General features: G+C 51.4%; 1 protein-coding gene across 3 annotated transcripts; it reads right to left on the minus strand.

The window, feature by feature from the left end:
* DPP9 (dipeptidyl peptidase 9) lies at positions 1-22,648 on the minus strand. Of its 3 annotated transcripts, XR_003531514.1 has the most exons (22): positions 22,598-22,648; positions 20,666-20,753; positions 17,244-17,497; positions 14,391-14,503; positions 13,492-13,665; positions 12,315-12,483; positions 12,046-12,159; positions 11,655-11,783; positions 11,126-11,187; positions 10,485-10,585; positions 8,456-8,633; positions 7,521-7,686; positions 7,350-7,429; positions 5,420-5,572; positions 5,117-5,252; positions 4,212-4,357; positions 3,544-3,690; positions 3,267-3,419; positions 2,492-2,634; positions 2,055-2,166; positions 981-1,394; positions 1-656 (listed from the first exon to the last, which is right to left on the minus strand). XR_003531514.1 is itself a non-coding variant. In XM_027666623.1 (21 exons), exons 2-21 carry the CDS (start codon positions 20,719-20,721, stop codon positions 1,302-1,304), a joined length of 2,679 nt encoding a protein of 892 aa, XP_027522424.1. In that variant the 5' UTR covers positions 20,722-20,753; positions 22,598-22,648; the 3' UTR covers positions 1-1,301. The 3 variants fall into 3 exon arrangements, 2 of the variants coding, with proteins under 2 accessions (XP_027522424.1, XP_027522425.1); XM_027666623.1 differs by having other exon boundaries at positions 1-1,394; XM_027666624.1 differs by lacking the exons at positions 17,244-17,497; positions 20,666-20,753; positions 22,598-22,648 and adding an exon at positions 16,028-16,044 and having other exon boundaries at positions 1-1,394.
* Positions 22,649-22,862: the final 214 nt, after the last annotated feature.

Genomic DNA, 22,862 nt, shown 5'->3' on the forward strand with positions numbered 1-22,862 from the left:
TCTTTCCAATATTTTAATGAGTCGCTACATCTTAACACTCATAATTATAAAAGAATAAGAATCCATAAAAATATTTTCTTTTCATAATACGCACTTAAAATACTCCAGGGCAAAGTCAACGTGGTTCATTTGGGTGGGTTTTGTTTCTCGTTTGCGTTTTGCCCCCTGGCAGAACCCCTTGGCTTGAAGGGGGGGATGTGCTCCCCTGAGGTGTGATTGCTCAATCCCCCCTCCCCAGAACTGCAGTTCCTGTTGCCCAGGTAATTTAAAAACCAGGAGAGAGCGTTTTTTTTTGTTTTTTTTTCTGAGTAGATGGGCAAGGGGGACCAGTCACTGACCCGCAGAGAACTGAAGCACAGCCAATTTCAGTGCACATCTGAAAGCTCGGGGAGGAGGAGGGGGGGTGGAAGGAGGAGGTGGGATCAGGAGGCGGCACAGAGAACGGAGGGAGGGAGGATTTGCATAAATATCATCCATCTTGTGTTGCAAAAAACCCAGATGCTGCTGTGAGCTCTGGAGAGAGGCTCTGGTTGTAGCCAGCTGCCAGTGCTACCTGTTGTTGGCACAACTCTGCGCGCGAGCGGCCATGAGAGGAAGGATCAGAGGACGCTGTCACCGGCCCCAGCCACTTCCTCCATCTGCTCTGCAAAATGAAACTGGAAAATAGATAGATATCTAAAAAAAAACAAAACAAAAAAAAGGAGACTAGTGTTGCATGCTTCTGTAGAGCTCTCTTCACATCCCAGGGCTCCAGGGTGGCAGCAGGGCCAGGTCACAGCTCGATCCCCAGGGGTTAGCAGTAGGTAGTTCTCTCTTCCCTCCCACTCCTGGCTTAAGGCAGCTTCTGATTCGGCTCTTCTTCCGTTTCCAACACAGGCACTGAGTTCTTGCAGGTAAGAGTGTGGGAACTGCACAGGGGCAGTGGAAAAGGGGGAAAAGGACTGGGGGGGAGAGAGAGAGAGAGAGAGATGGGCACAAACCTCAGCCTCGGGAGACAGACCACTGTCCATTGATTCCCAGGAGAGAGGGAGTAGCAGCAAAAAAAGCATTGAACAGCCAGGCTGGAGGAGAGGAAGAGGACGAGCAGCCGAGCAGGGGCAGACCTCCAGCTTGGAAAGTGAGAGAAGGTGGCACTGTCCAGAAAGGGAAGGTGCCCTCCAGCCTTCCCCTCGTGTGGGGGGACACCCAGCCCGCCCGTGGGCACTCGGCCACTTGTGCTCTGGGTTCGACGGCTGTCGGGGGCAGGAGGGCACAGGAGTGGGGGTGAGCTGTCAGTGTCCAGTTTGCAGAGGCTCGTGCTCTCAGAGGTATTCTTGTAGAAAGTGCAGCAGCGTGATTTCGTAGTGCTCTCCTGACTCAGGGCACCGAATACTGTGTCTCTCGTTGGGGTAGATCTGTGCAGGGGCAGACACAGGGCACTCGGTCACTCAGCAGGGACAAAACTCCCTCACATCAACCCTGCTCCCTCAACCCAGTCTTCAGCAGGACAAAGAGGTGCCAGGGAAAGTCTGGAGCACCAACCCCTCCCTCATTGGAGCCCTGTTCCCTCAACTCAGTCTCCATCAGGACAAAGAGGTGTCAGGGAAAGTCTGGAGCACCAGCTCTTCCTCACCTCAACCCTGTTCCCTCAACTCAGTCTCCATCAGGACAAAGATGTGACAGGGAAAGTCTGGAGCACCAGTTCTCCCTCACCTCAACCCTGTTCCCTCAACTCAGTCTCCAATAGGACAAAGAGGTGCCAGGGAAAGTCTGGAGCACCAATCCCTCCCCTCACTGCATCCACCTCTGCTGCCACCAGCCAAGTGGGACAGCAACAGCTCGTGGAGAAGGAAAGTTCTAGGCCCAGGGCAGCAGCCCTGCCTGCACGTGCCACATCTGGCAGCGATGGAACAGCCACAGTGCCACCTCCCGGCCTCCAACGAGGTGCTGATTGCCACCAACATCCCAACAGGATGTGGGAGCACCTGCCCCCACCTCCTCCTGCCCCAGGAACACACGCAGCAGAGAACTCTCAGGTTTATGGGACCTTCCCACTCCACTCCTGTCCCTCCTACCTGCAGCTGGTAAGGTTTTCCAGCCCGGATTAGCTGCGATACCAGGAAGTTGGTGTGAAAAAAGTGCACATTTTCATCCAAAAAGCCATGGAGGATCAGCAAACGGTTTGGCCTGGAGATGGGGTGAGGAACAGGAGGAGAAACAGGATGAGGACAAGTTTGGGAAACCACTTAAAAGCTCTGCAGAGGGTCTGAGCAAAGAGCTGCCAGCTGGGCAAGCCAAAACTGAGCAAGAGCAGTGCCAGGCCATGGCCATGGGCTTCAACCCCTCCCTGGCAGAGGGGGCTGGCAGTGCCATGGCCCAGCTGCTGCCGACGGCAGCGACCGGCACCGGGAGTTAAACGGGATCAGAACCCACCCATTCCTTTGGGATTGAGCAGAGGTGCCAGTGGTGGCACCCAGCAGGACCCAGGAGCAGGTTTTGAGCGGGCACTCACTCGTTGGGAAGCTTTTCCACGTGTAATGCCACAGAGCCAGCCTCGTAGCCCTGCTGGTTGTTCTCCGGGATGTCCATGTACCGCTCGGTGTAGCCGGTGTCGTAGGCCATCCACACTGTGACAGGAGCACCTGCTATGGCAATCTGGCACACAGGGAGACAGGAGACAGCCTCAGTTATCACCTGCTGAAGAGTTCAAGTGTTCCCTTTTTCCCTGAAGAGGCAGGAAAAAGCAGGCTCTGGACTGCCCTGTCGCTCAGAGCAGGATTCTCCTTCAGCCACGTAAAGCCCAGGTTCCTCCTCCTGCTGTTCCCTCTCATGGTCACAACGGGGCAAATTCCTCCACACCAGCACTAAAGGCTGCTCCTTTTCAAGGAGGACTTGTGGGATGATGGACTTGGGAAGGGGATTGGGAATAGCACATCAGTTATCTCACTGGATGCTAGGCCAAGCCCTCCACTGGCAGGCACCGGGGAAGGAGCCCAGCCCAGAGCCATCCTCCTCCAGCCCCAGCCAGGTGTGAGCTGGAGCAGGATACAGGACTGCAGCCAGGAGCTACAGGTAGTCCCTGGGGAAGGAGCCCACCCCAGTGCCATCCTCCTCCAGCCCCAGCCAGGTGTGGGCTTTATCAGGATCCAAGGCTGTAGCCAGCAGGACTGAGGGACATTTCCACCTGTCCATTAGAAACAAGCCCAAAATCCAACTCCAGCTGCCAAGAGTGACAAAAGCTGTGAGAACCAAGAGTCCCATGGTGACAACCCTGTGTCCAGACTCACCTTGAAGACATTGGGTTTACAGATGAGCCCCATGAGGGACAGAAACCCCCCGTAGGACCAGCCGTGGATGGCGACCCGGCTCAAGTCGATGAACCCGTATTTTTCTGCTACATAATGTAAACCTTCCACCTGGTCCTCTATCTCCACCTGACCCTAAAGGGCAACAGAAGGAGGCTCATGTTAGTGGAATTCCTAAATCTAGAAACCTCACACAAGCAGCCAACACCCTTAGGAAGGACAAGTGGTCAGAGATTCATCGGCACAAGCAGGACGTTACCATTTGGTTTTTTAGGGCCCCTTCAAATTTGAGTCCTCGCTGGCACGACCCCCTGCCATCAATCACCACCACAGCATAGCCCAGGGATGCCAACGTGTTCAGCCTCAGGTACTTGATGCCTTTGAAGGAGTTATTCACCAGCTGCACCTGCACAAGGAGGCAAGAAAGAGTTTCAGAGCTGAGGAGTTGCCTCCCAGTACCTTCCTGTGTCTGCCCCGCTCTGTAGGATCCTGAGCTGGTAACTGAGGTATCAGAGCATGGAAATCAAAACAAATGTTGGAAAAATCATCTGAGGTTTGAAGCAGAGGTTGGAACACAGGGACAGACTAAAAGAGTGTGGGTTTAGATTAGGTATTAGGAGGCAGTTCTTTGTGAGAGTGGAGAAGCCCTGGCACAGGTTACCCAGAGTTGTGGATGTCCCATTCCTGGAAGTGTTCAAGGCCAGGTTGGATGGGGTCTGGAGCAACCTGGTCTAGTGGAAGGCATCCCTGCCCATGGCAGGGGGTTGGAATGGATGATCTTTAAGATCCCTTCCAACCCAAACCCTTCCATGATTCTATGACAGCGCTCATAAACCACAGCATAAATCTTGATGCACGACTGAGCTACAGAGCCCTGCCCTGGGCAGCAACCCCATCCCTGGCACGGCAGTCCCCCTGGATCATTACCTGGGGGCCTCCATACACAAAGAGCACCGTGGGATGCTTCTTCCCAGGCTGGACATCGTGAGGTTTGTAGACCATTCCATAGAGCTCAACATCCGACTGAGTGCGGAAGTGAAAGATCTCCGGAGGGACGTAATCCGGGGGACAACCTGCAGCAGGAAGGTCACACACTGGCAGTGAGGTGACTGGCAGCAGGTTCTGCCTCCCATCCCACCTGAACGAGCTCCTTCTGTTCAAACCTGACCCTGGTCAGGGCTCTTTCAACACCAAACCACACCAAAGCCCCTCTCTGGGAAACGCAGAGCCCCCACCTGCCTGCCCAGGGATCCCACAGGAAAAGCTGCTGGGAATTCTCCAACAAGGAACTCTGTGCCACAACAGCAAGGTGTGGGAGTTAAGAACATGGATGGAAAAAAAACATTTCCAGGAGGGGTTCAGGTGCTGCTTTGAGCTGCATCTAAACCTTCAAAGCCCACAGTGCAGAATGGAGCAGCCACTGCATCCCAGACACTCGGCCCTTCCCTCTTCAGGCAAATCATGGATAAAAAACCAACCTGGAAGTTGGTTGGACAGGGCTTGGAGCAACCTGGTCTAATGGGAGGTGTCCCTGCCCATGGATGAACTTTGAGATCCCTCCCAACCCAAACCAGTCTGTGATTTCATGGCAAACCCACAGCTCTGAGGGTGTGCAAACCCTGCATCCCTGAGCACTGTTTTTGCTCCAAGTGTGGAACAGCAACACCTCAAAAGCCCACAGAGCGTTTCCTGGGCGAGCTGTCCATGAGACATCTCCCCCACATGATACCACAACTCCTCTTCCCTTCAGAGTGAAGCCACTCAGGCCAGTTCCCTCCCCATCCCCGCTGGAAAAAAAAAAAAGAGTATCTGGCACATTCTCCAGGACTTACTGGCTGCCTCCATCATGCTGGCCCAGAATTTGGGCTGCTTGTGGAGCGGGTCGTCGTCGGGGCCACTGAGCTTGTAGATGTGCACACAGGGTGGAGTGCTCACACTGCTGTAGTGGCTGATGAACATGTCAAAGTTCTGGCACGGGAGAGACAAGAGTTAGGGCAACGAGGTCTTGCCCCTCCCGCAGCTCATCTCCTCAGACAAGAGCTCCCACGTCTCCAGCAGCCCCCAGGACTCGTTACTGGTTCATCTCCAGTTGGGTCCCTGCCAGTCAGGAGGTGAGAATCCAAGGAACAACCAACCTGGCTCATGGAACAGCTGTGGGAGAAGCCTGGAGTGGTGAGTCTCATGATTTCCCCGGGGGACTCGTAGCTGACCACGTAGAGGTGGTGCTCCAACGGGGTGTCCTTCGTGCCTTGGAAGTACACCAGCTTTGTGGCCTCGTTGACCCAGATCTGTGAGGGACAGAGAGGGCTCAGTGACACGTGGGTGACAAGCTCTGCTCCTCTGCCTGCCCAGAGGGTCTGCCCAGGGGCAGAGTCAGCTCAGAGCACACTCCATGACGGGGTTTTGGGTTGCTCAGGGGGTGTGAGGGGTCAGAGAACACACACAGAGCACTTGGAGAACTCCCACAATCCAATGCAGGGACAAAACACAGCCCTGCAGATTTTGTTTGGGTTTTTTTTAAGACTCAAAGCATTTGCTTATTAATGAGCATAAAAAGCTGGGCTTTGTCCCCCGCTGGTGACACGAGGAAGATGCTTAAATGTGGCATCTTCCAGAATCATGGAACCATTTCTTTTGGAAAATCCCTCCAGGATCAATGGGTCCAACCATTAACTCAGCACCACTAAAGCACATCCCCAAGTGTCACACCCACGTGTTTTTTCAACACTTCCTGGGGTGGTGACTCCAGTTCCAGTGCCTGACAACCCTTCCAGTGAAGCCATTTTCCCTGATTTCCAATCTAAACCTTCCCTTGGTACAATGTGAGGCTGTTTCCTCTTGTCCTGTCACTTGTCACCTGGGAGAAGAGACCTCCCACCTGGCTCCAACCTCCTCCTAGAGGATTATAAGGGTACAGGTATATCTTTCCCAGCCATCATGAATTCTCATTTGTGGAAGGACCAGTCCAAGAGCCCTCAGCACCAAACTTTAGGACACATTTAAAACAGGTTTTTACTGTCCAGAGAAAGCTAATTCTAAAAACCACCCAGGAACAGAGACAACAGCTTTTAAATACTGCATTGATCCAGCAACAGTGACTGAACTATTTTCCACCTTACAGTTTCCAAATGCTATTTCTGGCTAACCCACAGTTTGAAGACCCCTGTGAACAGCAAAGGGAAAAAAATATCCAGCTCAATTGGCCAGGAAAACCAGGCAGAGCCCTGTGGAGCAACAAATGCATCAAAATAATTGCTGCTAACACAATTTTAGCCATAACACATGCAGGGAAGAGCTGTGGCCAAAATCAACAGCATGTACAGTGAGAACCCACATGGGGAGGGACAGCAGGTTAATTGCAGATTGAGGAAAAGCAGCAGAAACCAAACGCTTGGAGCTGTTGGTCTTTTAAAAAGCGAGAAGTGAAAATCCAGATTAATTGGAAATGAACAGACAAGGTCTTTATTTTGACACAAATCACCTGGGAGCGTTAAAGATCAGACCCGGAGTTAATTCCTGAAGCAAAAAATGAAACTAGGTTTCTACAAGATTAATACAAATTCATTTCTGGCTGTTCCACAGCCGACAACAGATACAGTTTCTCCATATTCTAAATTGCTTTATATTCCCCAGCTGCCTTCTTCCTAAAGGCTCTGCTGAGGGATCAGCTGGAGACCAAGAGTTCACTCTGAGTGCCAGGACACATTTCCACATTGCAGGCACTCGTTGGAGTTAAAATGCCTCAGCAAAAGGCAGCAATCCCAGGCTCCTCCACAAAATGGTTCTTTGTTGCTCTTAAACCTCAGACTCGTGTCCTTTTTTATGGCCTGACCCACTCCTGGGATTTTCCCAAGGAGCAATCCGAAGTCTGATTAAAAAGGCAATCAGATCCATGTGCACTGGCCTACAGCACTTCTGGGGAAAGCAGAGGCAGCAATAAAGAGAGGAACAAAATGAAGCCTAAGCAGTTCTAGCAGGTCCCAGGCGTAGCAGAGGACTCAGGCCAGGCCTGGGGGCAGACAACACAGAGCTGAAACACTGCAAGGGAATAAAAACACCCCCTACCTTGGATCCATGCCTTGCCAGCACCTCCCACTCCCCACCAGTCAGGGCAACCTCCTCCTTGATGGGACACTTGAAATTGTCTGGAAGGAAGAACAGGAGGATAAATCACTGCCCTCCCTCCCCAAAAGACCACACAGGGCAGTCAGAGAGGGAGCTCCTGCTGCTCCTTACCCTCACTGTGGACATATGGCTGCACCCAGTCGTGGCTGCCTGGCTTCAGGATGGCTGTCACCCTGTACAGGTGACAGAAACCTGTCTTGCACTCGTTGGCTCGGATAAAGCAGAGCTCTTCCTCCTCCCCCTCGGGCTGGATGAAGGGGTAGAAGATATCGTGGACCTGCCACACAGGGTGAAAAACCCGTGAGTGATTTGGAGGGAGACAGCAGGGACAAAGCCAGGGGAGGCCACGCTGAACTGCTGGGATTTCCAGGGAAAGGAGGAGGGGATAAAACCAGGGAAAAGCCATTCCAAGCTTTCCTACTACCACAAAGAAACTCTGGGCCCCTGTAGAGATCATGTGCTCTGGGCTTCCCATGGCTGTCACCAAAACCAGCACCAGCCTTGCCTCTGATGTTTCACCCACTAGTTGCTATTCCAACACCTTGGGAATGCCCTGGTGTGAAATTCAGGCCCCTTCATCACTCTGGACTCATGCTTAGAGGCTGAAGTTTATTCCCTGCCCCCCATGTCTATCACCTACCTAAATAACTGCAACAAATTCCAGGGATTAGGGTTGTTGATGCTTCAAGAAGACATTTAATCTTGTCATAAAACACCCCAAAAAGCACAGCACTCTTACATCTCAAAAAATGTAAATGTGCAAAAATGTGCAAAAGTGCCTGTGTTCACCAGGAATGTTGGAAGGAATTAAATGAACAGTATCAACTGCAAGGAGATGGCAGGGTCCTTGTCTCTTCCAGTGCTGAGTGCAGGGAATTCCTTCTCATGGCTTTATTAAACCCTTGAATTAACACCAAATCTGGGACTACTGAGTAGCAAAGCTGCTGGAGCCAGGACTAAACTGGACACCCAGGCAACATGAGAATGGTTAACTGAAGGGCAGGAAGGGGCAGCCTGTGTTCTCCTCCCAGCCCCGAGCCTCTTACATTTATCCACACATCAGTGGTTTCTTCATAGATCACAAATGGCTGGACATTTTCTGGCACAGTTTTGGCAAATTCAGCACGCTGCTCCTCGTTTTCTGGGACTGGAATAAAGAGGGCTGGAGGCAAAAGGATTAGCTGCATCCGCTGCTGAGGTCTGTCTAGGAACATAGCCCAGGCACTGGGGAGAGAAGTTGGAGGTGAATGTCAGCACCACAGAATAGATGGCCCTTTCTAACACTCCCAACATGCATCCCCTTTTTTCCCCCCCCTCCCCTCGCTGGCAAAAAAGGATTCGGGCATCTGAATGCAAAGCTTTTCTCATCACTGCTGCTTTCTAATCCCTTGGAAGCTTTGCCAACACACACACACAGTGCCAGACAGCTCTGGTATTTCACAGGGGTGTCGCTCAGACAAGTGTCTGACAGATTTGCCAGTGTCTGTTCCAAGGGAGCACCTCGAAGAGAGCCCTGCCTCCAGAACACAACTCCTGCCTGGACAGCCCCTCCAGCAGGAAGGTCTGTTTGTGTCCTAGCCTTGAAGTGATTCCTTGGACAGCCCCTCCAACAGGAAGGTCTGTTTGTGTCCCAGCTCTGAAGTGATTCCTTGGACAGCCCCTCCAGCAGGAAGGTCTGTTTGTGTCCTAGTTCTAAAGTGATTCCTTGGACAGCCTCTCCAGCAGGTGAGGGTTGGTCTCTCCTCCCAGGTAATGATCAGCAAGACAAGAGGGCTCGGTCTGAAGCTGTGCCAGGGGAGGTTTAGGTTGGATATCAGGAAGAATTTCTTTGCAGAGAGGGTGCTCAGCCATTGGAATGGGCTGCCCAGGGAAGTGGTGGATTCTCCATCCCTGGAGGTTTTTAAGATGAGACTGGATGTGGCATCAGTGCCATGGGCTGGGAACCACAGCGGGGTTGGATCAAGGGTTGGATTGATGATCTCAGAGGTCCCTTCCAACCCAGCTGATTCTGTGATTCTATGAAGCTCTGTTTGTGTGCCAGCTTTGAGGTGATCCCTCTCAAAGTGATCCATTTGCTGCACTGACAGGGAAAGGCACAGACCTAAAGCCAAGTGCCAGGTGAAGGAGTCACTCCAGTCTCAGCCTTGTTCCTCTCCAAGGAGAGTCCCTGGAAGTGGTGCTGCACTGCAGGCTCTCAACATGACAGATGGCAAACCACCACTGCACAGTGAGGCCACCTTGGAGCCTGGAAGTGCATCAAGGGAAGTTCTCATCATTAAAGACAAGCTTTGAAAAGAGCCAGTTCTTTCCCAGCACCGCGGATTTCGGGAACTGAGACATTCAGCACATTTAGATAAGCTCTGGTGCAGAACATCACAATCACCTCCAGGATTATCTGCTGGAAAGCTCTCTGAATTTCCTTCCCAGAGCAGAAAATTAATGATGAGTTACAAAATGCCACCTTCAAAGACAGCCAAGTCACCTTAACTTGATCTGCACAGACACCGGTTAACAGCCGAGCAGGCTTTTGAGGGGGGAAAAAAAATCAGAGCTTTAAAATTTCAAACCAGTCAGATTGGGGTGAATTCTGTAACTCTTCAGGCAAGGCTGTGCATCCCATTTGGAGCAACAGCCAGTCCCAGAGCAATCCTTCCCCTTGCACACACTATGGAAAGGACATGGCACCACAGAACCTGCCCGCTGCCCTGTGATACATTTGGCTTTGATCACAAACTGGACCAATGAGCAAAGATAAAACTGCTTCCAGTACATTTCCATTTGCAGGAAAAACATGTTGTAGTTGTGTGAAACATCTTCACCTCAAAAGAATCCCCTAGGACTGCCCACTTAATGAATCACATTTACCTCTGTGGCTGTGACAAACCCCACAGGCTGTCACTCTGCTCTTCCTTTGCTTCACTCCTACTCTTAGGATGTTACAGCACCGAAGAAGCCAAATATTCACGTGCCATTTCTGGCTTTAAAACCAGGCCATGACTACACTGCAAAGCATGTTGAGGGTCTGCAACCAGAGAAGCCCCTGGGAATGTTAGTTTGGAAGGAAAAGGGACATACTATTTGCCATCCCGGGTCCATCCAGCGCGGGCGATGTACTCCACGGTGGGAAACAACGCAGCAAAGGGTTGCACCAGCTCCTTGTCCTGAGCACACACGATCTGCAGCAAGAGGAAGGGCCAACACCAAATTTATGCTGCTACCAGAGCTCCTCACCTCCTCCTGTGGCAGCCCAGGGAGATGGGAGAGCACAGAAGTTTAAGCACTGGCCTGGTTTAACCAGTAAGGGTCAGGCCGGGAGAAGCGAGGCTTGCTAAAAACAGCAGGAAGAGAAGGGGAAAAAAACCCAGGCTTCAAAGCAAAATGATTTTGGCATTCAGCCACAGGAAAGGACACAGGCAGGGACTGAAGCCCACGATTAGATCAGGCTCCAGCCCTCCTGCTGAACATGGACAACGTGGTGCACCAGGATAACCCCGCTTCCCACTGCCCTCCCTGCTCCCAGCTGAATCTCCACCAGAGTATTTTCAAGTCTTTCTGTTCCTTGGATAAACACATTAGAGAACCAGGTGTTACTAGAGGATTAAAAGACCAGACTAACACTATCTAGGATCTCTTGGTGACCTTGCTTTAATTCTAAGAAGCTTCAGAAACAGTCAACCCTCCTGTGCAATGTCCCATCATGAGCTGTCATCACTTACCTTTCCCTTGCTGTCTGTTTTAAATTCTGCCAGTTTTAATGTAATCTTGGGGTTTTTGCTGCCTGCAGAGAAGTGAAAAAAAAAAAAACCCACCAAGATGATCAACCCAAACACTCCATGATTATATAAAATACAGCTTCTAGAGAGGAACTGCCCCTGGTCCTGCTGAAATGGGGGGGGGGTGTGAATGTACAAATATCAAATATGTATGTGAGCAAACTGGCACCACAGAGTCATTATGGGAATGGAAACAGTTTGCTTTGCCTTGCTGTGCATGTTCTCAGAAGAGTGAAGAAAGATGGGATTCCAAATGTATTCCAGGATATGCCACCAGATACATTCCATTTCCTCAGCAATCCTTTGATTTAGGCCCAACTTTAAATCCCGGTCCTTTCTTGCTGTAGATTTCGGCCTCAGAGACTCAATTAGGCCTCAACATTTACAACCAGTTTTTACACAAGGCCCCAGATTAATCATGCAGAGTTTACAGCACCAATTCCACGGCTGCTGCATCAGGTGTTTCACTCACCTGTCCTGGGGTATCGATAGGAGTCTGTTTTTCTCTCCTCCAAGGCAGGTGAAGGAACGTGAATTATCTCCACCTCTGACTCATCCACTTCCTCATACAAGATCCGCAGTGTTTTCAAGTCCTCTGGACCTGGGACAAAGAGCAAGAATGTTCCCCACAGTGTTTTCCAGCTGTTTCTGGCTTGCCTGGAGCCCTGGTGCAGAGGGAACACCTGCAGAGCCACAGCTCTCAGTGACTCCTCTGAGCACCATCATAATCCCCGCAGTGTCTCATTCCTTCAGTCCAGAAAGAGCCCAAATCCAGGCCAGAGGAAACCTGTGCTCAAAATATCATTCCTAGCAGGAGGCAGCAGTCCCAGGGTGGGGATTGGATGAGCAGAACATGGACTGACCTTCTGTGGAAGCTGTGGGACACCACCAATAGCCCGTGAACCGATCGAACTCCTCCTGAATGACAAAAGTGGCTACACCAGCAGACTTGGGGTCATCAAGAACATTGGATAAACCTGGAGGGAAAAACAGGAGACAGAGCATTTGCATTTACATCTCCTTGGAAAAAGCTCATCCAAAAGAAGAATAGACTTCATAAGCCATAAATTCTTTCCAGGCTGCATTTCTCAGAAGGAATTTGCTTTTGGACCTGGCAGGAAGCAGCAGTTACCTTTATGGCAGTATGTCATCCTCTTCTCCTCACCAGTCTCGATGTTTGCCACCCACAGATCGTTGTTGTTGATGAATGAAAAGAAGGCTGGGTCAGCAGGGCAGATTTTGGGATCCATCCGTGGCCCCGTGCACTGAGTCTTGATCTCCAGAGGCTTCATTGGAGACACCTGCAGCAACAGACACAGCCAGAGCTTGGACCAAGCTCCAGCTCTGCAGCCAAAAGGCCTAAAGCTGAAGGGAAGTTCCAGCCAGGTGGGGGTTGGTCTCTTCTCTCAGGCACTCAGCAATAGGACAAGGGGGCACGGGCTTAAGCTCCGCCAGGGGAAATTTAAGTTGGATATCAGGAGAAAATTCTTTACAGAGAGAGTGATCAGGCATTGGAATGGGCTGCCCAGAGAGGTGGTGGATTCACCATCCCTGGAGATTTTTAAACGCAGATTGGACGTGGCACTGAGTGCCATGATCCAGTAAATGGACTGGATTTGGACCAAGGGTTGGACTCGATGATCTCAGAGGTCTTTTCCAACCCAATCAATTCTATGATTCTATGAAAGCAGAGATACAGCACAGCCCATGGAGTGATGGCAAACATGGCCCTGACAGGACACAGGAGAAACCACCAGAACCAAAGAGATGCTGATGTGAAAGATGTGGACCTGTTAGAGCAGGTCCAGAGGAGGCCCCAGAGATGCTCCGAGGGCTGGAGCCCCTCTGCTCTGCAGCCAGGCTGGGAGAGCTGGGATTGTTCAGCCTGGAGAAGAGAAGGATCCAGGGAGACCTGAGAGCCCTTTCCAGGGCCTAAAGGGGCTCCAGGAGAGCTGGAGAGGGACTTAGGACAAGGGATGGAGGGACAGGACAAGGGGGAATGGCTTCCCACTGCCAGAGGGCAGGGATAGATGGGATATCACCTGGGAGGGTGGGGAGGCCCTGGCACAGGTTGGGCAGAGAAGCTGTGGCTGCCCCATCCCTGGAAGTGTCCAAGGCCAGGTTGGATGAGGCTTGGAGCAACCTGGGATAGTGGGAGGTGTCCCTGCCCATGGCAGGGGGGCTGGAATGAGATGAGTTTCAAGGTCCTATCCAACCTAATCCAGCCTGTGATTCCATGTGGAGCCATCTCCAACCCAAACCACTAAGTCCCTTCCAGGTGACATTCCCAGAATCCCCAGCAGACTCACCATGAATCCATTCTTGCCCCCATCTCGACAGTGAAAGAGGCTGTTGCTGGCCTGGAAGAGGAACAGGCCACTCTCACTGTGGAAATCATAAGATGTTATCCCAAAGACCCCGAGCCGCTTGCGTTCCCTCAAGAGTTCCTCCTCTCTGGAATACATCCCATGGTGGGGGGTTGCCTAGAATTGAAGGTAAGGAAAAATCTGAAAGAATCTGCAAGGAGAGAAACTTCCACAGAACAGGAACGCTCCAAGACTGGCCAAAACACATCACCCCAGCCCAAACCAGGCAGCAGTTTCACTGTCCAGGTCCGTAACTCCTGCGCTCCAGGTGAGGGGTCCAGGAGGCCTAAACCACCCCCACCCCCCCAAATTTCCCTCCACAGGAGAGAGATGAACTCTGAATCCCTCATTTCTGCAGCTGGCACTTCAGCACGAACTGAGAGGAGCTGCACTTGCTCTGCTTATGCAAATCAGATGTAAGCAATTAACTTAATGACGTTATCTACAGCCTTCACAAACAGTTTCCATGTCAGACACCGCAAACAAAAGCTCTTCCGGGGATCTTGAATTTCCCTGAGGAGGACCAGCAGCCCAAACAAGGTCAAGACAGCTAAAACCTTTTCCACCAGGAACCTTTTTAGCAGGGAAGAAAGAGCAGCACCAGCACTCTCTGCAGCAGTGTTTTTAGTGACACAGGACATTAAGATACCGAAATCAGGGAGGAGAAAATTTCTGACTCACAGAGTGCAGGGCAAAAGCAGCAATTTAAACTCAACTTTCCCAACTTTTTAAAAGCAGGAGGGAGGACAGACACCAGACAGATGCACCCACCACAGCAGCCCCACAGCAACACCCAGCTTCCCCAAGCACAGACAACCCAAGCTCTTCACAATTCCACTCACCTGAAAGTGGTCCAGCATCTGCTTCCAGGACAGGAGCAGCAAGGCCTCCTTCCGTACCTTTTTGGGAATCTCTGAGTAAAGAAGGGAATTCTCTCTGCTACCATATGGCATTCCTATGAGGAGGGCAAAAGCTTTAGATTAGTTAGCCAAGACAAAGAGGACCAAGAGCAAATTGAAACAAAAGTCTGGTAACAGAGGGGGTTGGGGCTGCCCAGAGGCTTTTACCCACGTTCATTGCCAAGCAGCTCCCAGTTCAATCCCAGAATAACATCTGAACTATTTAAATTTAGATATTCATGCACTTGGAATTTTCCCTGAGCGAGATTTAACACTAACCAACCTCTACAGGAATTATTAGGTCCGACCTTCCCCTCTGTGTCTGTCCAGATCCACTCAAAGAAAGCACCACTCCCTAAATGGGTGACTCAACATCCCTCTCCACGTTTCTCATCCAGGAATTCGCTACAGGGACCTTGCTGGGGCCAAGGCAGCAGCTTGGAAGAGAGGAAGAAAAAGCTTGGAAGCTCTGGAGAGCCCATTCAAAAGTGAAACAGTACCCTACAGAGTCAAAGGACCTTGTCATTTTACATAAGCCTTTGACTGTGGTTATCAAATAAGCTCCTGGCCTTCATCCAGCTTCCCAAACGTCTGTAAAATATCCTGACACACGTTTTTGGCAGTTTCAACAAAAACAAAGACCGTGAACTTGCCCCTCTACGTCTGGTGCAGAGACTTCCCTGGATCAGAAATTCACCCAGGGATCTGTGCCCTGACACTGCCTACACGGCACATGTTCTGGGCAGAACAGAGAGATTTCTGAGCTGGCTGACCCAGCAGTGCAGTTACTTCAAATTAAAACTGAAATATTAATAAGTGCTCGGGAAGCAAAGCAATATGTGAGGATCTAATCCTCAGAGATACAGGAACACCAAAGTGCTGAGCATGTGGTGTTTTAACATAAGCAGCATCTGCCATGAGACAACACGAAACTCCGCGGGGAGGGCCCAGGAGTGATTTAAGATGGTCAAACAGGAGAACTGCACAGAGGAACAAATGACTTTATACACACGTGTTTGACACTCAGGCAACTGTGACCTGGACTTCCCTTCTCCTTATATTAGAAAACTTTCTCCAGTGACCTCAGGCTGACTACAATCAATTGGCATTTACAAGAAAAACACTGTCTTCTTCCTCCAAAAGGCTTTGCTTCCAAGTGAAGAAAAGTGTTTAATTCCACAGAAAAGTTCTTCAGGAGTCTCCATCCCGCTCCCCAGCACACAGTCACTGACAGGGTTCATGTAAGAACCTTAAAATGGTTTTTTAATGCTGGGACAGTGACAGCACACTGAGTGAAACACTTAGGAACTTATAGGCTGCCCAGAGAAGCTGTGGCTGCCCCATCCCTGGAGGTATCCAAGACATGGTTGGAGCAACCTGGGATAGTGGGAGGTGTCCCCTGCCCATGGCAGGGGGTGGAACTGGATGAGCTTTAAGGTCCCTTCCAACCCAAACTATTCTGGGATTCTCTGATGTGCTGAAATGGCTTCTGAGTATTCACCAGCACACACCAAAAGATGCTCATTATGGCAAAAGAATCAGCATTTCCCCCTTGTTGGGAGCAGCTGAGAAGGGATTACCTGGCTGATACTGATCTTAAGTGATGGCTCAATCTGTTCTATGCCCTCCACAATTCCTTAAGGAAGGGAACACTGAAAAGACACTCATGTATCCTCATTCCTGGTTTTGGCTCCTGGAACAGTCACACCCTGGCAGAACACCAGTAGCTGGTTTGGTTGCCATTTCATACAACAGAACATTAAAAAAAAAAAGTTTAAAATTAGCCACTTAGTTCTTTAGTCATCTAGATGAAAAGCAGTATCAAAGTGAGCCTGAAATACATTCTGCTTTAAATCAAGCCTCACTGTCCACACTCAACAAGAAAAATATGCCAGCTCTGGATACTGCCCTTCAGAGTAGCACTTGTGTCCCAAGAATTTATGAGGAACACAAATCAAGTCACTGGCACACGGGAGCTGCTTAATGGCAAAACAAATCCGTCCCTCAAAACCAGCATCCAATGTCCTACAGTGACCTACACTCAAAACCTGGAAAAATAGGAAAAAAACCAGCAGGGTCACTCCAGGGAAGTAGTTGCACATCAGGCAATTTCTTTACTGGCCCAGTAATGATCAGCTCATGCCCCAAAGCACAACAAACTCTTTATAGTCTATAAAGCTTCCCATGTTACCAACCACAAAATTATCCAGTTACTAAAACCTGTCACTAATTACATTGTGGCTCCAGCTGTAACGAGGGACCTGTACAACACATTCTGCTTTCCACCCTACTGTAAGGAAAGGGAGATTTCCCTGCAAATGCCAGTAATAGCTCATTCCCAACTAATTTTTTCCCCCCTAGTCTTGAAAGCATTCTACCTTGATGGCACTTAATAAAGCAGGAGACACCACCACCCTGCCATTAATACGTTACAACATGTAATTAGTAAATTACTGACAGCGAATTTCTTGGAAAGTCAGCCTGGTTAATGAAGCAAGTAAATCCCATTTCTCCCAAGCTAGACAGGCAGGAGATAAGTCCTGAGTCTGAGGAACATCCTTTCTCCTGCCCCATCCCCTGGGTGCCCGAGGACACAGGAAGGCAGGTTGGCCAAGGCAACACTCCCCCAAAAGCTGGTGTGGGATCGGGGAGGGCTCTGCTCTGGGACAGATCCTGCAAACCTCGAGTTACTTAATCTCAGCTCACAAAGGGGGATCCCTCCCACCCTTTCCCTCGCCTGTTTAGCTTGAAAGTGCTCCCAGCCCACATTCCCACCCTGCTCCTGGCACAGCTTACCCAGGTAATAGAGGCGATGCGAGTGCGGGCTGGACTCCTCCGTTTTCCGGACAAACTGGAAATCGTGGGGAGCTTTGTTCACTATCATGCCCGAGTACTTCCTGCTGCTGTGGATTATGTCACGCAGCCCATCCCAGGAATGCTTTTGCACCTGGAATTGGGAAGGCACATCCTCCATCTCGACCACCTCGGAGCTGTCCGACAGCGTGTCCACTGCAGTCATCCTCGTTTCCCCTTCAGAGCTGGGCAAAAAACTGAGGGAGGAGGAGTTGAGGGACAGAATTGAGCCTTAAAAATCAAGCAGGCACTCCTAAACTGCAGATCCTAGGATTCTCTGCACGCCAAGGTTGCATTTTAAACATGCTGAAAGGAGAAGTGCATCTCCCATCCCAGGTGTAGCCCTGTAAACGGAGATATCCACCTCGGAAAACTCCCTCTCCCAGGACTGGGTCTAGAAACGAGCACAAGCAGCAGATCCTGGTGCAGAAAACAATCAGCTTGACCCAAAGGAAAACCACTCCAGGAATTCGGATGGATAAGTCATCAAAGCCATGACCTATCATAAAGGCACATAAACTCTTGCCCTGTGAGACCACAGGAGTGAAGCTCCCCTCCTGTTCCGAAGGAAAACCTGCTCATCACCTGAGGAGAGGGACTGAAACCCAAGCACAGCTACTCACTTACCTGAGGAGATACTGAGGCCAGGAATGGAGGAGGAGAGATGGGAAAAAAGGAAGAAAACAGCACAGTTGGTTTCCTAACAGAGAGAAGAAGGCAGCAGGACCAGACCCTGGCTGTATCCTGAAAAACGTGGCATGCATTCCTCAGACACTTCCAGGCTGGCAGGAATTGAGGGAGAGGACAGAAACCACCTCCACATTAACACAAATGTTAATTTGAGGTGAGGTGGACCCACAGACTTGCCCAAGGTCAGTGATGTCATCTGCTGCTAAGCAGGAATGAGCCCAGGACTAGGGAAACCAGTTTTTGATGCCCCATTTGAGAAGCAGGATGTCCCTCCATGAGGACATTTCAGCTGCTTTGGGGGCACCTGGGAGAATGGCACAAAGAATTTCAGAAGAACTTCAGTTTACTGAACAAAATTAGGGTGGAGAAATTTGCTCCAGGGAGACAGAATCAAGACAGGAAACCAGGGACTAAAGATTACACCAAAAAAAAAAAAAAAAAGGCCTTTTCTTCAGCAGACCCAAGATTTAAATTTCCAAATGAGATGCTTTTGAATGCTGCCTGTCTTTGAGGCTGCACTGACAGGAGAACAACTTCTGAGGTGCAGCTGTCACAGGTAAGGATTAAGCAAGAATCACACAGAACCCAAATCTCAAACACTCCAGTCTCAGGATGATGCACAATGAATTCTTTTCCAGGAGAGAACCAAGGGAAAGGAGCAGGATGGTGATTTCTGTCACCACAAGAACACACTCTGCCTGTTTTCTACCATGAGTATTTTTCAGGAGAACCCTGAATGTTCCTTGAGGATTGGTGAGAGGCTATTTGTAGTGACAGGACAAGGGGCTTCCAACTGACAGAGAGCAGGTATAGATTAGAGATTAGGGAGGAATTCCTCCCTGGGAGGGTGGGGAGGCCCTGGCACAGGTTGCCCAGAGAAGCTGTGGCTGCCCCTGGATCCCTGGAAGTGTCCAAGGCCAGCTTGGAGCAACCTGGGCTAGTGAGAGGTGTCCCTGCCCATGGCAGGGGGTGGAACTGGATGAGCTTTAAGGCCCCTTCCAACCCAAACCACTCCATGATCCCCCACAGCTTTCACCCTCTAACACTCTCCAAAAGGAAGCTCTCACCTAGTTTGAGGTTTTATGCAATTACAGCAGGAGATGAGCAAAGCTACACCCAAGTGCATCTGGACTTCCTTAAACTCCAGGCACATTTGCAGCACAAGGGCTGCAAATATCACATCTCCACAAACTGCAAGTCCCTAAATGGTACAAAATGTGCAAATAGTAACACGAGAACAGGCTCCCAAAATAAATCTGTAGGTACTCCTGGTACCCACTGCCCAGCAGCAAACCCACAGCTTGAAAACAGATACAGAGGAGTATTTTCCAATCAAAGCCAGGCAGGAAGCCCGAGTGAAACCACAAAAGAGAACGTGATGGGATGTTCTGAGACTGTGAGTGTGTCTGTGGCCTCTGCCTCCATCCAGGGCCTCCACTGCAGCAGCTGGAATCACATCTGAAGGCAGAAGTGTGGCCTGTCAGACACACATGACAGGGAGACCACTAGAATCCATCCAGAATCCATGAACGGGGTGCAATTCTCCCAACTCAATCCCACTGCAGGCCAATTCAGTCAATTAAAATAATCTGGCTTTGGCTCAAGGTGCTGGACCCTTGGGTTGCTCTCACCAGGCTGATGAATCCCTCTTACTCAGCCAGGCTGACTCCTCACAAGGGAAAGTTTAGCCTTTAAGGGCTAAAACCAGTCCAAAAATGTGAGATTGGTCACTGTCCCAAATTGATCTGGAGCCTGGAGTCCCTTCCCACCATGATTTTATGGTGTGAACAGCACAAATCTGAGCTTGGGACTGTCCTCATCCTGGAGATTTGGACAATAGGACAGGGTGGAGTAGTGGGATAAGCAAAGCAGTCACCAGAAAAAGGGAGGTGGAAGTGTTGGGAATTGCCACTGGCATAGCTGGAGCTTGGTGGAGTCCCATAAAATCACAGAATCATCCCAGTTTGGGACTGGAAAGGACCTTAAAGATCATTTAGTTCCAAGTCCCTGACATGGGCAGGGGCACCTTCCACTGGAAGGGAAAAAAAAAATCCCTAAAATTTAGGTCCTGACATGATACAGAGTAAAAAGAAACTCGGGGAAAAAAACGTAGCCAGTATTTGGCAACACTGTACACGTAAGTAAACAAGTAAAAGGAGTGATTTATGTCAGGGTGAATTTGGGGATTACATTATTCAAAGGTGAGCTGGATCAAGACACCAGGCAGCAACAGCACATCTGAGATTTGCATCTTGCTGGAAACCCCCTGTCCCTTGTGCTGAGCAAGGATTTAGATGACTGGGGGTTGCTGCAGGAACACTGTTCTCCCCACTCCCAAAAACATGGAGCTACCCCTTGGAGGTCCTTTAAAATAATGCCTTTTGTGCCCTGCCAGTGAGAGGGATGAGACATCCAAGCCCTCCTTCAGAGGAAGGTGTTAGACTGGAGGGAACAGGCAAGCACAGGTGGGAAATCAGCACAAGGAAAAACTGTCAAGCTTGGGACTGGGAGTCAGTGAAACAATTTATTGTCCTGAGTCACTTCCTGAGTCACAGATCCTGACACAGAGCTCCCTGGGCAGGGCTGGGCTTTTTCAGAAGCCTCATTCCCTCCAGAGGTGATCATTCTCTGTCCCACAGCACCATAAAGGCCCTGGGAGGGACTTGGACACGTACCTTCTCCAACTTCCTGCAGTCTCGTTTTCCAGACGAACCCTCTTTATCTTCTGCATTAACTACTCAGAGAGCTGGGCAGGACAGGAAACTGGGAAGGAAGAGGGAAAAGGGAAATTTCATACAACTGCTGTAGAAAAGCATCCTCCATAGGTCACATTTCCAGCTGAGCACAAATGGTTTTCAATCCTTGGCCCAAACCTGTTCTGCCAGCACTGATAAACCTGAGAGACTTCTTCACCTGAACAATGGGCCCCACTGAACTCTGGGGCTGTGCCTCTTTCTTTCCTAGAAAATCCTTCTGAAAATCCAAGGATCCTCAGTGCTGAGCCTTTCTGTCACTGCCTTCCCAAAATCCTGACATTCTCGCAAGTAAACGGAGAAAACAGATGTCTGGTCCATCCACTGAGAGGCAAAAGTCAAACAAAGGACACACCAGAAGGAGCCAGCCAGAGGGTCACAGTCCCACCTGGGACATAAAAAACACATTTATCTTCCAAGCCTGACTGCAGCTTCCCTCTGCCTCAGCCTGCTGCCACAGGGAGCCCCAGCCCACCACACAAATCTGTTTTCCAGGAGCTTAAAAAGGTGCTTCGCTGTGGTGAAGTACAAAGATCTTTAGTTCTGAATCGCAGACACACTCGAGACCCGCCACTGCCCTTTGTTGAGGCTCCTGCTCTCCCCAAAGAGCCATTTCTCCACCAAAACCACACTCACAGGGGATCAGGAGAGACAAAGCATCACAAAGAAACTCCTAAACTGCAGAGGAGAACAGAGAAGGAGGAAGCAGCAGCAGCAGCATCCAGTAATTTAAGGGCAATTTTTGATGCAGGCATGAAGGGCAGAGGGAGAGATGCTCAGGAATGCTGAGTAACCTGGTCTGATCTCACAGCTGACCCTGCCTTGAGCAGGGGGTTGGACCAGAGACTTCCCGAGGTCCTTCCAGTCTCAGCTATTCCGTGATTTTAAATGATTCAGGGCAACATCTTAACCCTCGTCCTGCCCGGCCCGGCTCACACCTTTCAGGGAGGAAGGGAACAATAACACCCCGAACCCGGAGGGAGGAAGAAACCGAACCAAACGGACACGGAGGGATCAGAAACCTGCCGTGAATCACGACCCTCCTTTGCCAGCGAGACCCCGAGGGGCCCGTGGTGCATCTGGGGAGAGCCAAAGGATCACAGTCACCTACAGGAGCCCTTAGAGACGCGACCGGGAGCTTTGAGATCTCCTCCTCCAGAAATTAAAGCAGCCGAGGGTGGGGATAAACGGCCGGGGGTTTCTCCAGGGAGGGACGGAGCTCTGGTAGAAGCTGCGTCCCTCTGCAGCCCTTCTTCCCTCGGAGAGGAGCTTGGAGGGAGCTCTGCCCTTGGTGCAGAGGGAAGGCCGGGACACGGGAGAGCAGGAGAGGGGGAATCCAGGGGATGGAGCATCCCGGACCCCCCCCAGCTCCCTGAGACGGCTCTTTTCCCGTGGAAAACGAGGAGCTGGCAGCTCCTCACCTGCCCGGGCAGGGACTCACACACACACCCACACACACCCCCTCCAAGGGCAGGAGGTCCCATTCCATCACTCCATCCCTGGGTGGGATGTTGAGGGGGGGCCGAACTGCCAATGACCCCCCCAGTGCCAGGCCTGGGGGAGTCGGGGGGTACCTGAGCGACCAAAACCTCCCCGCCCGAGGGCAAGGGGAGGCCGCCCCCGCCCCTCGAGGGGAAGATACAACCAAACACCCCCCTCGCCCCCTCAGGCACCCCCAGCCCAGGGCGGGGGGGGGGGACGCCGGCCCACGGAGGGGGCAAACCCTCCCTGCCCGCCTGAGCGCCCCCCGCCCTCACAGCGATAACCCCCACCCAGCCCTGCCCGCACCGAGCGGGGACCGCCCACCCCGCCCTGACCCCCGCGGCCCCCTCAGACCCCTCCTCGCTCACTCACCGCGGGGCGCGGCGACCTCCCCGTGGCGGGCGGGCTGAGGGGGGCGCGGGGGGGGGGGGGGGGGGCGGTGGGGGGGGGGGGGGGGGCGGGCGGGGGAGGGAGGAAGGAAGGAGGGGGTGGCGGCGGCGGCGGCGGGTCCGTCAGAGCCGCTCCATGTCCCGGGCGCGGGGCAGCCCCGGAAAAACGGGGGCGCGGGGGCGGCGGCGGCGGCGGCCACGGCGCGACCCTTCACCCGGCGGCGGAAATGGCGGGAGCGCGCGCGGGA

Source organism: Corapipo altera, unplaced genomic scaffold (genome assembly GCF_003945725.1).
Source record: "Corapipo altera isolate COAL_440 unplaced genomic scaffold, ASM394572v1 193, whole genome shotgun sequence".
NCBI classification, from domain to species: Eukaryota; Metazoa; Chordata; class Aves; order Passeriformes; family Pipridae; genus Corapipo; species Corapipo altera.